General features: G+C 43.9%; 1 protein-coding gene across 4 annotated transcripts in view; it reads left to right on the forward strand.

Moving 5' to 3' along the window:
- KIF16B (kinesin family member 16B) overlaps positions 1 to 15,759 on the forward strand; it is a 354,538-nt gene that overhangs the window by 45,124 nt on the left and 293,655 nt on the right. For all 4 annotated transcript variants that reach the window (XM_066387102.1, XM_066387103.1, XM_066387104.1 and 1 more), the window contains exons 4-5: positions 1,365 to 1,478; positions 15,611 to 15,727. In XM_066387102.1, the coding sequence (XP_066243199.1) occupies positions 1,365 to 1,478; positions 15,611 to 15,727 (231 nt within the window). The remainder of the gene's footprint in view (positions 1 to 1,364; positions 1,479 to 15,610; positions 15,728 to 15,759) is intronic.

The raw sequence follows: 15,759 nt of genomic DNA on the forward strand, positions 1-15,759 counted from the left end.
CTTCGCTTTCCCTTCTTTGACCTCCTGCATCTTGTTGCATTAGTGGCCTTTGCTTTGCTCTGCTTCAGGTATCTCTGAATACTCACAGTACTATGCTGAAAGCTTAATCATTAAAAACTTGTGTGCACTGAACAGTGAGAGACCTCCTTTCTTTGTGCACAGTGGAATCTATATTCCTTGATTACTCTGCTGCTTTCTGAGATGTACAAACATTTCCTCGACTGATGTAACCAGAATGTGCACCTAGACTTTTAACATTTTAATAATAAGAACCTTAAAGATTTCTGTTTATAGTACCTGAATTATGTTGCAAAAATAATGATGCTCATTGAATTTATTCAGCATGTGTCCAGGAAGCTGTGGGAGGCGTTGGTGGCATAGGGAGATTTTTAAATATGGTTTTGGTTCAATTGAGGTGTGGAGCAAGGTAGACAAGATACACGCAAACGTTTGAAATAACATGCTGTCATGGGGGTGCTTAGTCTCTCAGGTGGGCGGAAGGACTTCTGGGTGGAGTGCCCCAGGGAAGCTTCATGGAAGAGGAAACACCTCCTCTGGAGTTGTTAGTGGGGCCACACAGTCACGCAGCTCTGGTGGACTCGGTCATGTCAGGTTCTATGTGAATAGCTCCCCCTGGAGTTGTGCAGACCCCAACTCTAGTGGAGTTGGGTGAGGGAACAGTAAAAACATTGAAGACAGGATCAAATAGCCTGGTTGGAGTGTTGGGTTCCTGTAAAGTAATCATGATAAAAAGTCCAGGAAAGTAAGTAGCCTTGGGTCATATCATAGACTGACCCTGAATTTATTTATTTTCAGCAGGGATGGGGTAGGGGAGTGGCCAAAGGTCAGGAAGGAACTAAATGATGCTTAAGATGTAAATATGAAAAATGGCGATTGCTGTATATTTTTTACAATTAAAAAGAATTTATTAAAAAAATTTTTTTTTATTCAGTGAGAGGAGGGGAGGCAGAAAGATTCCTGCCTGTGCCCTGACTGGGATCCACCTGGCAGGCCAACTATGGGGCAATGCTCTGCCAATCTGGGGCTCTGTTGCTCAGCAATCCAGCTCTTCTTAGCACCTGAGGTGAAGGCCATGAGCCATCCTTGGCACCCACGGGCCAACTCACTCCAATTGAGCCATGGCTGCAGGAGGGGAAGAGAGTGGGGTAGGGGTGGCAGATGAGCACTTCTCCTGTGTGCCCTGACCAGGAATTGAACCCAGGACATCCACATTTCAGGCCGATGCTCTTCCACTGAGCCAACCAGTCAGGATGTATAATTAAAAATTTTAAAATTAGATCACTTTTCAACTGACAGTACTTTTTAGTTCTTATATTAGTGTTATTATAATCATATCTCTGTAGATACCAGAAGGAGGGACCGGAGACTCAGGAAGAGAACGGACCAAGACCTTCACTTATGACTTTTCTTTTTATTCTGCTGATACAAAAAGTCCAGATTATGTTTCACAAGAAATGGTAAGATATTTTCAAAATCTTTATTTTGGTTTATTTTCATATTGAGGAAAAACATGCCTACCCTAGAGCTCTTAAAACATCTAATTTTAAAAATATATAATTTATATACAATTAGTCTTTCCTGACTTAGCATTTTGGTTGGTATCACCATGTATCTTCAGCCTGAGAATTCAATTCCAAAAACTTGATTTTATTTTTAACCTCTAAGCATGATGATCATAACTTTTGTTTCACAACTTGGACACTAGTATTTGAAGGATCTCTGCAAACAAAGCATTTTGGGGGACATTTATGTGCTGCCAATCTTGGCAAATAAGCCACTTAGCCTTGAGTCTTGCTGCGGTGCAGACGTCTAAGAGTTAGACTTCAAACACAAGTTACATCTCCTCTGCATGGATCATTATAGGTTCTAGAAAGAAAAACTCTAGCAAGAAAGAGTATTTTACCCAAAATATTTATAGAACCTAAAGTAAAGCTGGAATTTGTCCAAAAACCTGTGCTGTAGGCTTTTACGGTCCAAAATGTAGCTATGACATGGGCAGATAAAAACAGACTCAAAGATCCTCCTGACAGACTAATGTATATTGACATTCTATATAAGCAGAAGGATAAGGGTATTTCTCTACTTGGGTCAAAGAGGGTGTTTGTGCCGAGTGGGGATATAGGAAGCTCTAGTGCAGTGGTTCTCAACGTTTCTAATGCCGTGACCCCGCAATACAGTTCCTCATGTTGCGGTGACCCCAAACCAAAAAATAATTTTGGTGGCTACTTCATAACTGTAATTTTGCTACAGTTATGATTTGGAATGTAAATACCTGATATACATTATGTATTTTCCGATGGCTTTAGGCGACCCTGCTGGGGTCGCAACCCACAGGTAGAGAACCACTGCTCTAGTGTGTGTGTGTGTGTGGGGGGGGGACACAGGCTTTATGACTGGGCATCTTGGCTGACAAGTGCTTCATATTTTCCCGTGTTTAAACAAGAATAAGAAGTCCAGCCTGTCCATGCGATGGCATCTTGTCTGGGTTCTTGGAATTTGATGTGTCCATGTGCTGAAGTCATTGTCATGGCCTGGGGACATATTAGAAATGCAGACTCAAGGAGAGAAATTGCAGCGTGAGATATACTCTTCATCTCTCCCCTTGAAATTTCAACAAATTCTACAACTATATGCAGAGAATAAAAACTTAGATGAACCTGAAATATACACACACCAGATAGACAAAGTTATGATTGTGCAAGAAGGCAGGCCAAAGCACAGAAGAAAAGAAATACCAGCGGACTGAGTCTCCTTCCTCACGGACCTGACGGAGGGAGGGAGGCACTGTTGGCGTAGGCTTTGTCTCAGACCCGGAGGAGCTGGGAGAAGTGGAGAGTCTGGGGGGAAGGAGCTGAGATAGGAGTGATGACCGAGAATGGGGAGCAGGGCCGCTTCCAGGCGTCTGCTGCACCTGTGATTGCAGGGCTGAGCTATTTCAGGCATGGGGCACATACAAAGCCAGTGGCACACTCCCAAGAACTGTGGGCGAATAGCTTGTGGAAATCAGCCCACAGGACACTGGGGTGTGCTTGATCTGCCCACCTGACTGGCACAATTTAGCCTTGTGGCACCAGATGCGCTTGATCTGGGATCTGCATGCCACCGCCTCTGAAGCTTGAAGCTTGGTCACTGGCTTGCTGGAAGGAGTTTAGTGTGTGTGTGTGGGAAGCCCCTGATCTGCCATCTCTGCCTCAACAGCTCCTGAAGCTCAGACCCGGCTTGTGGGGCACAGCCCCTGCCCTACCCAGGGCTGTGCTTGGAGAGCTTAGAGTGGTATCAGAGGAGGGACTGGACTCTGCCACCCCAGCCTCCTGGTTCCTCATTCCTCCCCTTGCTGTGAGAACAGTGGTGTTGGCACCCCCCCCCCCACTAGGTCTCCAGGTTGCTCTCTCCTGTGAGAGGCAGGGACACTCGGATACTAGATCCCTTGCTCTGTTGGGATGTGGGGGAGAGCCCTGGAGAACTTCTGATCAGCCAGTGCTGGTGCCATAATATTGCAAAGCCCTAACAAAAAACCCCTCCTTCCAACGCAAGGACCCTGCCTGCATCATTACAAAGGCAACAGCTAAGCCTTAGCAGATCACCCAAGAATCTCGCAGAGGCAAATCTTGTAGTGCAGTGCCCCCTGCCAGAAAAAGGAATAATTACCTCTTATCGATGTTATTAACAATACTACCTGCAAATGCCATCAAGGAAAAAGAAATTAAGTATGGATATACAAGACAGAAATGTAGCTCAGATAGATGATGAAATATATCCAGGAAAAAATCTCAATTACATGGAAACCTTGGAGCTTAATGACAGAGAATTCAAAATTGAAGCTCTAAAAATACTCAATAAGATACAAGAAAACACTGAAAGGCAATTTAGTGAGCTCAAAAAACAACTTAATGAACAAAAAGAGTACTTCACCCAGGAAATTGAAACTATAAAAAAGAACCAAACAGAAATGAAAAACTCAATACACAAACTGAAAAATGAGGTAACAATTTAGCTAATAGAACAGGCCAGATAGAGGAGAGAATCACTGATATTAAAGACAGGCAACTAGAGATACTACAGAGAGAAGAGAGAGACTAACAAATTAAAAAAAGAATGAGAAAGCCCTGAAAGAATTGTCTGACTTCATCAGTAAGAGCAATATAAGAATAATGGGTATATTAGAAGAGGAAGAGAGGGAAAAGGGAATGGAGAACATATTGAACAAGTAATTGATGAGAACTTCCCAAGCCTGTTGAAAGAGAGCCTTGAATCCAAGAAGCAAACAGAATGTCAAGTTACCTCAACCCAAACAGACCTACTCCAAGGCACATCATAATGAAATTATTACAAATCAATGCCAAAGAAAGAATTCTCAAGGCAGCTACAGAGAAGAAGGATATAACATATAAAGGAAGGCCCATTAGGCTATCATCAGATTTCTCAGCAGAAACTTTAGAAACAAGAAGAGAGTGGACTCCAACATTTAAAGTACTTAAAGAGAGGAACTACCAACCAAGAATACTATATCCATCAAAGCTATCCTTCAGATATGAAGGGGAAATGAAAACATTTACAGACGTATGGAAGCTGAGGGAATTTATCACCAGAAAACTCCCACTACGGAAGTACTAAAGGGGGTTATCTGACCAGATACAAAGAACAAAATAAGACAAAATTACAAGTAAAATTTTTTTTAACAAAACCACAATAAAAACAAGGATAATCTATGACAACAATAACATAAAAGGGGAGAGGATAAAGATCAGCAGTAACAAAGGAGGATGGAGTGTAGAAGTACTCATGAGATAATAGACTCTTAATAAATATGATAATTTTTCTTTTAATAACCTAATGGTAACCACCCCTGAAAATGCCACTACTGAAACACATAGCTTAAAAAAAGAAGAAACAGAAGATAAAAGTATGTAATACCACCAAACAAAAACAAATGACGGAAAAACCAAAAAGAACTAAACAAGACACAAAGCTTTCAGAAAGCAGTATATAAAATGGCAATAGGAAATCCTCAAGTGTCAATGTTTACACTAAATATAAATGGATTGAACTCACCAATAAAGAAGCACAGAGTAGTAGATTGGATCAAGAAGCAAAACCCAACAGTATGCTGCCTTTAAGAAACACATCTAAGCTACAAGGATAAAAATAGATTCAAAGTGAAAGGTTGGAAAATGATTCTCCAAGCAAATAATATCCAAAAAAAGCAGGTGTAGCCATACTCATATCTGACAATGCTGACTACAACACAACAAAGGTAACCACAGACAAGGATGGACATTTCATAATGATAAAGGGGACATTGTATCAAGAACACATAACACTCCTTTTTTTTTTTTTTTTACAAAGACAGAGAGTCAGAGAGAGGGATAGATAGGGATGGACAGATAGGAACGGAGAGAGATGAGAAGCATCAATCATCAGTTTTTCATTGCAACACCTTAGTTGTTCATTGATTGCTTTCTCATATGTGCCTTGACTGAGGGCCTTCAGCAGACCAAGTAACCCCTTGCTCAAGCCAGCGACCTTGAGTCCAAGCTGGTGAGCTTTGCTCAAACCAGATGAGCCTGTGCTCAAGCTGGTGACCTTGGGGTCTCGAACCTGTGTCCTCTGCATCCCAGTTTGACGCTCTATCCACTGCACTATCACCTAGTTAGGCAACACTTCTTAATATATATGCACCAAACCAAGGAGAACCAAAATATATAAGACAACTACTAACTGATCAAAAAGTGCAAAGCAAAAAAATATATAATCATACTTGGAGATCTTAATATACCATTGATGGCTCTAGATTGTTCATCCAAACAAAAAAATCAATAAAAAAAAGCCTTAAGTGAAACACCAGAATAAATGGACATAATAGACATTTATAGGACATTTCATCCCACAACGTCAGAGTATACATTTTTCTCCAGTGTACACTGAACATTCTCAAAAATAGACCATATGTCGGGCCACAGAACTAACAACAAATCAGAAAGACTGAAATTATACCAAGCATATTCTGTGACCAGAAGGCTTTGAAACTAGAATTCAACTGCAAAAAAGAAGTAAACACACACACACACAAATGTGGAAATTAAACAACATACTTCTAAAAAATTTATGGATTAAAGAAGAAATAAAAGAAGAGATTAAAAGATATATACAGACAAATGAAAATGAAAACACAACATATTACAATCTCTGAGATGCAGCGAAAGCAGTAATAAGAGGGAAGTTCTTATCATTACATGTTTATATGAAAAAGGAAGAGAGAGCCCAACTAAACAACATAACATCACATCTTAACTAGAAAAAGAACAAAGTCAAACCAAAACCAGCAATAGAAAGGAAATAATAGAAATTAGAGCAGAAATAAATGAAATAGAGAACAGAAAAACTACAGAAAAAATTAATCAACAAAGAGCTGGTTCTTTGAAAAGATCAATAAAATTGACAAACCCCTGGCAAGACTCACTAAGGAAAAAAGAGAAAAGACTCTATATAAACAAAATCCAAAATAAAAGAGGAGAAATTACCATAGATATCTAGATATACAAAGAATTATCACAAAATACTATGAAAAATTATATGCCACCAAATTCAACAATCTAGAAGAAATGGATAAACTCCTAGAACATTACAATCTTCCTAGACTGAATCAATAAGAAGTAAAATGCCTAAACAGACCGATAAGCAGGGAGGAACTAGAAACAACTATCAAAAACCTCCCCAAAAATAAAAGTCCTGGGCCAGATGGCTATACTAATAAATTCTACCAAACATTCAAAGAAGAATTGGTTTCTATCCTTCTCAAAGTCTTCCATAAAATTGAAGAAGAAGCAATACTTCCAAACACATTTTATGAGGCCAACATACCCTCATACCAAACCCTGGTAAGGACAACACAAAAAAAGAAAACTATAGACCAATATCTCAAATGAATACAGATGCAAAAATCCTAAACAAAATACTAGCAAATCAAATACAACCACGCATCAAAAAAATAATTCATCATGGTCAAGTGGTATTCATCCCAGAAACACAAGGATGGTTCAACATATGTAAAACAATTAACTAATACACCATATCAACAAAACAAAGAACAAAAACTATATAATCCTATCAATAAATGCATAAAAGTCTTTTGATAAAATACAACATCCTTTTATGTTTAAAACACTCAACCAAATGGATATAGAAGGAAAATACCTCAACATAATAAAGGTTGTTTATGACAGATCATCAGCTAACATATAAATTGTAAAAAACTGGAAACTTTTCCTTTAAAGTCAGAAACAAGACAAGGCTGCCCATTCTCTCCACTCCTATTCAACATAGTGCTGGAAGTTTTAGCCAGAGCAATCAGACAAGAGAAAGAAATAAAAGGCATCCATATTGGGAAAGAAGATGTAAAGGTTTCACTTTTTGCAGATGATATGATCCTGTATATAGAAAACCCCAAAGACTCCACAGAAAAGCTATTAGAAACAATAAACCAATACAGTAAGGTCGCAGGATACAAAATTAATATACAGAAGTCTATTGCTTTCTGATATGCCAACAGTGAAACCTCAGAAAAAGAACTAAAAAAATCCCTTTTACAGTAGCAACAAAAAAATTAAAATACCTAGGAATAAATATAACAAAGAATGTAAAGGACCTATATACTGAAAACTATAAAGCATTATTAAAGGAAATTGAAAAAGACACAATGAAATGGAAAAATATTTCTTGTTCTTGGACAGGAAGAATAAATATAGTTGAAATGGCCATATTACCCAAAGCAATATACAAAATTAATGCAATTCCAATCAAAGTTCTAATGTCATTTTTTACAGAAATGGAGCAAAAATCATCAGATTTATATGGAACCATAAATAACCTTGAATAACCAAAGTAATCCTAAGGGAAAAAAACGAAGCTGGAGGCATTACAATATCTGACTTTAAATTATAGTGCAGAGCTGTGATAATCAAAACAGCATGGTACTGACAGAAAAACAGACACACAGACCAATGGAACAGAATAGAGAGCCCAGAAATAAAACCACATATGTATGGTCAAATCATCTTTGATAAAGGAGCCAAAACACACAATGTAGAAAGCCTTATCAATAAAGGGTGCTGGGAAAACTGGAAAGCCACATACAAAAGAATGAAACTCAACTACAGTTTATCTCCTTGCACAAAAATTAATTCAAAATGGATCAAAGACCTAAATATAAGATTTGAAACAATAAAGTACATAAAACAAAACATAGGTACTAAACTCATGGACCTTGGCAACAGAGAACATTTTATGAATTTGACCTCAAAGGCAAGGGAAGTAAAGGCAAAGATAAATGAATGGGACTACATCACACTAAGAAGCTTCTGCACAGCAGAAGAAACTGTCAACAAAACAAATAGCCAAATAAATGGGAGATATTTTCAAACAACAGCTCAGATAAGGGGCTAATATCCAAAATATATAAAGAATGCACAAAACTCAGCAACAAACAATCCAATAAAAAAATGGGAAGAGAACATGAACAGACACTTCTCCCAAGAAGAAATACAAATAGCTAACAGATATATGAAAAAAAGCTCATCATCACTAGCTATTCAAGAAATGCAAATCAAAACTACAATGAGATACCTGTTAGATTAGCTATTATCAAGAAGACAGGTAATAACAAGTGCTGGAGAGGCTGTGGAGAAAACAGAACCCTCATTCACTGTTGTTGGGAATGTAAAGTAGTACACCATTATGGAAAAAAGTATGGTGGTTCCTCAAAAAATTAAGAATAGAACTACCATATGACCCAGCAATCCCTCTACTGGGTATACACCCCCAAAATTTGAAAACATGGGTATGTAAAGACATGTGTACCCCCATGTTCATTGCAGCATTGTTCATGGTGGCCAAGACATGGAAACAGCCAAAATACCCTTCAATAAAGAATTAGATAAAGAAGATGTGGTACATAGGTATATACTATGGAATACTACTCAGCCATAGGAAATGATGACATAGTATCATTTGCAACAACATGGATGGACTTTGATAACATTATACTGAGTGAAATAAGTAAATCAGAAAAAGCTAAGAACTGTATGATTTCATATATAGGTAGGACACAAAATTGAGACTCATATACATAGATAAAAGTGCAGTGGTTACCAGGGGGATGGGGAGGGTGGAGAGGGAGGGGGATGAGGAAAGGGGAGGGGCTTAAAGAGAAAATATAGGGTGACAGAAGATGATTTGACTTTGGGTGATGAGTATACAGCATAATCAACTTTCCAAATGATGTGGAGATGTTTTCTTTAAATCTATGTATTCTGGTTGACCAATATCACCCTGTTAAATTTGTCTAAATAAAAAAAAAAAATGCAGACTCTCAGGACCTGTCCCATACCTGCTGAATCTGAAACTGCATTTTTTCAGCATGATCCCCAGGTTATTATGTGCACCTTAACATTTGAGAAACTTAGTTACTGTAGAAATGATTGAGGAGGAGACTGGCTTTCTAAGGCGCTGTAAATGTTGGCATGAGATAGGTTGTAACCTTGGAGAAGTTGTTCCCAGGAGAGGACTGGAGTGAGTGCATCCTGAAGGTGTTGATCCAGCATCAGGGAAAATAGAAAGGACAACAGGGCTGGGAGCTGTGAAGAGCTGAGGTGCCTGGTGAGAAAGATGCCCGGAGGGGAGCGGAACCTGGGCTGATCACCTTTGAGTTGGTGTCAGCTGTGCTTGGTGCCCGTGTACACTATCTCACTTGATCCTCACACGAACCAAATAACCAAATGAGGTTGACGTTTGCTGCATTTTTTTTGTTGCTGTTGTTGAAGAGACTCTGAGCTGAAATCACTTGCTCACGTCCATAGACCTAATGGACTTGGTAGTAGCAGAGCTGAGACCCTGGGGCCGATAATAGGGTACAAAAGAAGAGACTTGGTGTGTTCCCCATGACAGGTGGGGTGGGCAGCCCTGGGGAATGAATAAATGAATGAGTGAGTGAGTGAAGATGACTTTGGTGTTTGGGTGATTGGATTAATCAGTGTTGGTAGCTAGGAGTCTGGGGATGAATTGAATGTTCTAGATATCACAATCCAGTTTGGGCTTTAATATGGCAATGGGAAAGAAGTGGCTAGTATGAGGCAATTGGTTAAGGGAAAAAGCCAGTTCACTGCACGGTCTTTAGAATGTCTTCAACAGAGGATGGATGGAGCCGCGAAGGCCTCCACTTCTAACTTACCTAACGAGCAGCTGCATCCCCCCCCTCCCATTTAACCTGACTTTGAGGCCTTTGGGGACAGAGGGCTTTGCTGAGGGGAAGCCCAGGGACAGAGAATGGAGTGGTGTGTGACTGTGTGTCCTGGTGTACTGAAGACACTCTGTAAATGTTTGGTAATGGAAAGAACTTATTTTCGGAACAGATGACATTTTCAAGAGTCAAGCGTGAGAAAGCAGGGACAAGTTTTGCTCTTTTGGAAGATAAAAATAAATGTCCAGAACTTAAAATTAGTTTTTGATTGTGAAAGCTTTCATCTGATAAGGGTGATTTTTGTGACTCAGGTATATGGGCAGCAGCTCTTCTCAGGTCCTTTGAGTTCTTTGACTCTGAAACAATCTGAGACTCTTCAATTAAATTACAAAATCAAAAAGAGCCTTGAGATACATTAGTAAACACTATTTTCTAATACAACCACATGTTAGTAAAATCATCATAGATACAGAAACAATACCTAATTTTAAAACACTGCTAAAGAAAAGGTAATCTTATATTTATTTATTTATTTATTTATTTATTTATTTATTTATTTATATTTTTTCTGAAGCTGGAAAAGGGGAGAGACAGTCAGACAGACTCCCGCATGCGCCGGACCGGGATCCACCCGGCACGCCCACCAGGGGCGACGCTCTGCCCACCAGGGGGCGATGCTCTGCCCCTCCAGGGCGTCGCTCTGCCGTGACCAGAGCCACTCTAGCGCCTGGGGCAGAGGCCAAGGAGCCATCCCCAGCGCCCGGGCCATCTTTGCTCCAGTGGAGCCTTGGCTGCGGGAGGGGAAGAGAGAGACAGAGAGGAAGGAGGGGTTGGGGGTGGAGAAGCAAATGGGTGCTTCTCCTGTGTGCCCTGGCCGGGAATCGAACCCGGGTCCCCCGCACGCCAGGCCGACACTCTACCGCTGAGCCAACCGGCCAGGGCGGTAATCTTTCTTCATCTTTAATAGCTGTTGTTCTAAAAGTGGCTGCAATTTCAAATATTGACCATAGTTTTCACACTGCGTAGTTGGCACAGGAACTGAGCTGACAGAAACAAGGGAAGGTGCAAACTTACACCTTTGTGTGGTGGACTCACAGTGCAATATACAGATGATATATCACAGACTTCTACACTTGAAACCTATATAATTTTATTAACCAATGTCACCTCAATAAATTTCATTAAAAACAAAGACATCTTGAGAAAATATATCATGCCTGTTACTATAGTTGAAGTCAAATTTCCTTTAATATTAAACAAATATCAAGTAAGATGACCACAAATGTTTCTTCTTTCCAAATTAATTTTTTTTCCAAATTAATTTTTTTTTTTTTGTATTTTTCTGAAGCTGGAAATGGGGAGAGACAGTCAGACAGACTCCCACATGCGCCCGATCGGGATCCACCCGGCATGCCCACCAGGGGGCGACGCTCTGCCCACCAGGGGGCGATGCTCTGCCCCTCTGGGGCGTCGCTCTGTTGCAACCAGAGCCACTCCAGCGCCTGGGGCAGAGGCCAAGGAGCCATCCCCAGCGCCCGGGCCATCTTTGCTCCAATGGAGCCTCGCTGTGGGAGGGGAAGAGAGAGACAGAGAGGAAGGAGAGGGGGAGGGGTGGAGAAGCAGATGGGCGCTTCTCCTGTGTACCCTGGCCAGGAATTGAACCCGGGACTTCTGCACGCCAGGCTGATGCTCTACCACTGAGCCAAACGGCCAGGGCCCCAAATTAATTTTTGATTTAGAAAATAATCAGCTATTTAAAACTAAACTCATATCAATGAAAGACCATTAGATAAGGTCTAATTTTCTTAATGATTCTTCCAAACTCCAAAGGGAAGCTTTGATCTCACACAACTGTTTCTTAATTCAACCTGTACTCTGGATTACAAGCTAGATGGAAGAGTCTTTGTTTTAATGGTGCCCTCTTGTGGGCAGTTCCCCTCAAGTGAGGCCCTGTGACACTTTGACTTTCTCTGGAAATCAGCTTTAAAGTCTGCGCAGACAAGTAGCAGTGTAACTTTTGGATAGCCTGGCCAGGTCAGGAGCTCAGTGGGGGTTGATGCCAGTGGGGAGTGCCCTAAAGCACCCCCCCACCCCCTTGCTTGGTAGATGATGGTGGATATTCCTTGGTGGAGCCATGATGGGCAGCCTTAGTTTGGGTTTGCCAGGGACCTCGGGCAGTGGGCGTGTCTGGCTGCTTCTCAGGGTCCCAGGCCAGTTTTGGGCGGGCTACTTGAAGCTGAGACTGAGCCACGCCCAGTCTCAGTGCCTCCAGACCTGCGTTTTTCAGCTTGTTCTGCTGTCCTGGCCACCCTGCCATCTGTCAGAGAACTCCTGCTGGGTCAGCTTTGTGGAAAATAAAGTCGGAGCAACGTGGTGGGTGTGAATTTTAACCCCAGGGAAGAAATTCATTTTGAAAACTTTCGGGTTTGGTTGAAATATGATATTTCCCATGACTTTGCTTAGCCAGACAGAAGTATGAGGAAGCTCCTTCCTTTGTTCTGTGGGAAGCTGATGGAAGGCTGGTCTTCCTACCGACTGGCATGCTGTGAAATGGTACAACTTTGTTTAATCAGAGAGAATTGAAGGAGTATTTAGCATTTTTTCTCAAACACACCTCAAATTGAGGGTCTGGTCCCTGTGTCTCCCTGGGGTTCCTGGCTCCTGTTTCCTCATGGAAGTCTGTCAGGGGAGCGTCCTCTCAGGTGGGACAGGGTCTGTGGTTGATATCGAGTGTGTGGGAATACTTGTGGCTTTGAAGCCTTTAGATGCACAGGCTTTTGGGTCAGAAGGTCCTGGGTGCAGATCCACCTCTGCGACTCAGTCTGCTCACCCAGTGCCCTGCCCCCTGCCCTTGCCCTCTGCTCCCTGCCCCCTGCCCTTGCCCTCTGCTCCCTGCCCTCTGCTCCCTGCCCTTGCCCTCTGCCCCCTGCCCTCTGCTCCCTGCCCCCTGCCCTTGCCCTCTGCCCTCTGCTCCCTGCCCCCTGCCCTTGCCCTCTGCTCCCTGCCCTCTGCTCCCTGCCCTTGCCCTCTGCTCCCTGCCCTCTGCTCCCTGCCCTCTGCCCCCTGCCCCCTGCCCTTGCCCTCTGCTCCCTGCCCTCTGTCCCCTGCCCTCTGCTCCCTGCCCTCTGCTCACTGCCCCCTGCCCCTGCCCTCTGCCCCCTGCCCTCTGCTCCCTGCCCTTGCCCTCTGCCCCCTGCCCTCTGCTCCCTGCCCCCTGCCCTTGCCCTCTGCCCTCTGCTCCCTGCCCTCTGCTCCCTGCCCCCTGCCCTTGCCCTCTGCTCCCTGCCCTCTGCTCCCTGCCCTTGCCCTCTGCTCCCTGCCCTCTGCCCCCTGCCCTTGCCCTCTGCTCCCTGCCCTCTGCTCCCTACCCCCTGCTCCCTGCCTCCTGCCCTTGCCCTCTGCCCTCTGCTCCCTGCCCTCTGCTCCCTGCCCTTGCCCTCTGCTCCCTGCCCTCTGCTCCCTGCCCTCTGCCCCCTGCCCCCTGCCCTTGCCCTCTGCTCCCTGCCCTCTGTCCCCTGCCCTCTGCTCCCTGCCCTCTGCTCACTGCCCCCTGCCCCTGCCCTCTGCCCCCTGCCCTCTGCTCCCTGCCCTTGCCCTCTGCCCCCTGCCCTCTGCTCCCTGCCCCCTGCCCTTGCCCTCTGCCCTCTGCTCCCTGCCCTCTGCTCCCTGCCCCCTGCCCTTGCCCTCTGCTCCCTGCCCTCTGCTCCCTGCCCTTGCCCTCTGCTCCCTGCCCTCTGCCCCCTGCCCTTGCCCTCTGCTCCCTGCCCTCTGCTCCCTACCCCCTGCTCCCTGCCTCCTGCCCTTGCCCTCTGCCCTCTGCTCCCTGCCCTCTGCCCCCTGCCCTTGCCCTCTGCTCCCTGCCCTCTGCTCCCTGCCCTCTGCTCCCTGCCCTCTGTCCCCTGCCCTCTGCTCCCTGCCCTCTGCTCACTGCCCCCTGCCCTTGCCCTCTGCTCCCTGTCCTCTGCCCCCTGCCCTCTGCTCCCTGCCCTTGCCCTCTGCTCCCTGCCCTCTGCCCCCTGCCCTCTGCCCCCTGCCCTCTGCTCCCTGCCCCTTGTCCCTGAGAACTGCCTGCAGTGATGATACTGGCCCTGTAGTGTTTTATGCAGCCCCATAAATGACTGCAGTGTGAGCCCCTGTTACAGTTGAGAGTTGTCATCAGAATTTGATAATAAGATCAGAAACTATCAGCTTCTAAAATAAAAATTAACTCAGACTTAATGAGATCGGTCATTTGTGGAAATAATTCCATCGAAATGACGATTTGTAAATCTTTGATGAGACGGAGGAGACGAGATGGTGCCTGAAGAAAGCTGAAGTCCAGCTGGCTGTGTTTTCATCTCAGCCATGGGTGACAGGCTGCGTCAGTACCAGGGATGGGTGGCTGTTCTGGCCAGAGGGCCCTGGGTCCCTGCAGGGCAGCTGATGGGTCTGAGCACCCCTGAGGGGTTGATGAGGCTCCCACCGGGATCTGTGATGACTCCACAAAGCACAGCCTCACTTTTCTGGCCCTGACTGAGAACCTGATTGCACTCCCTGCCTTTGAAGTCTCAGCTGCTGCAGTGCCTTGCTTTAAAGCAGGGGAGTGCTGTATGTGCACTTAGATGTGCCAGTCTGAGAGGGCAGGGGCAGCAGGAAGCTTGTGGGATTTGGGAAGCTTGGTTTTGTCCCCTTACACCCACTTAGATGTAACTAGGATGACCACGCATCTTGAGTTACCTCATTTACATCATTTTCTGGGTGAAGTATTTGTCCTTCACCCCAGCTTGTCCCGCTGCAGTGATGTGGTGCATCAGGCATGGACACAGGCCCACGTGGCATGCCTTCGTGCCCTCTCCATCTTGGGCAAGTATCCAAATGGGAAGAAGCATCTGGACGCTGACTCTGGGAGCCCAGCCGTCCTGCTCTGTCCCCCTCCAGGGACTCATGGTGGTGATGGCATTGGCTTGGCAAAGTTCCGGCAGTAACTTCTGGCTGCAGTGACTTTCAGGTTTCAAATATTTAGTGTCTGGAAGCTCTGATAGAATGAGTACCTTTATAGGTTTATTTAATTCTGAAAAGGTACATGATTGTCATTTTGCCTTGTTTATATTATTACATTTAAGGATTTTTTTTTTGTTAATGTAAGTAGGAAAAAGGAGGGGGGGGTTGCTTTTTGCTTGCTTAAAAAAGTTTCCTTTTCATTAAAAACTGGGATAGACATATATTCTGTTGTTAACAGTTCTGCAGTGGTTTATTTATGTGGTGTAATCCTTAGGAGATCAAAATGGCAGTCAAGAATATTGTCAACACTGAAAGGTCTTTTATTAAGATCCATGGTAACTGTATCTTTTGTGTTTTCTTCTTTTTGGCTTTCAGGTTTTCAAAACCCTGGGCACAGATGTTGTGAAGTCTGCATTTGAAGGTTACAATGCTTGTGTCTTCGCGTATGGTCAGACGGGGTCGGGAAAGTCGTACACCATGATGGGAAATTCTGTACGTTGCTTACTCTGTATGGGAAGAAAACT

Source organism: Saccopteryx leptura, chromosome 5, assembly GCF_036850995.1.
Source record: "Saccopteryx leptura isolate mSacLep1 chromosome 5, mSacLep1_pri_phased_curated, whole genome shotgun sequence".
Lineage (NCBI taxonomy): Eukaryota > Metazoa > Chordata > Mammalia > Chiroptera > Emballonuridae > Saccopteryx > Saccopteryx leptura.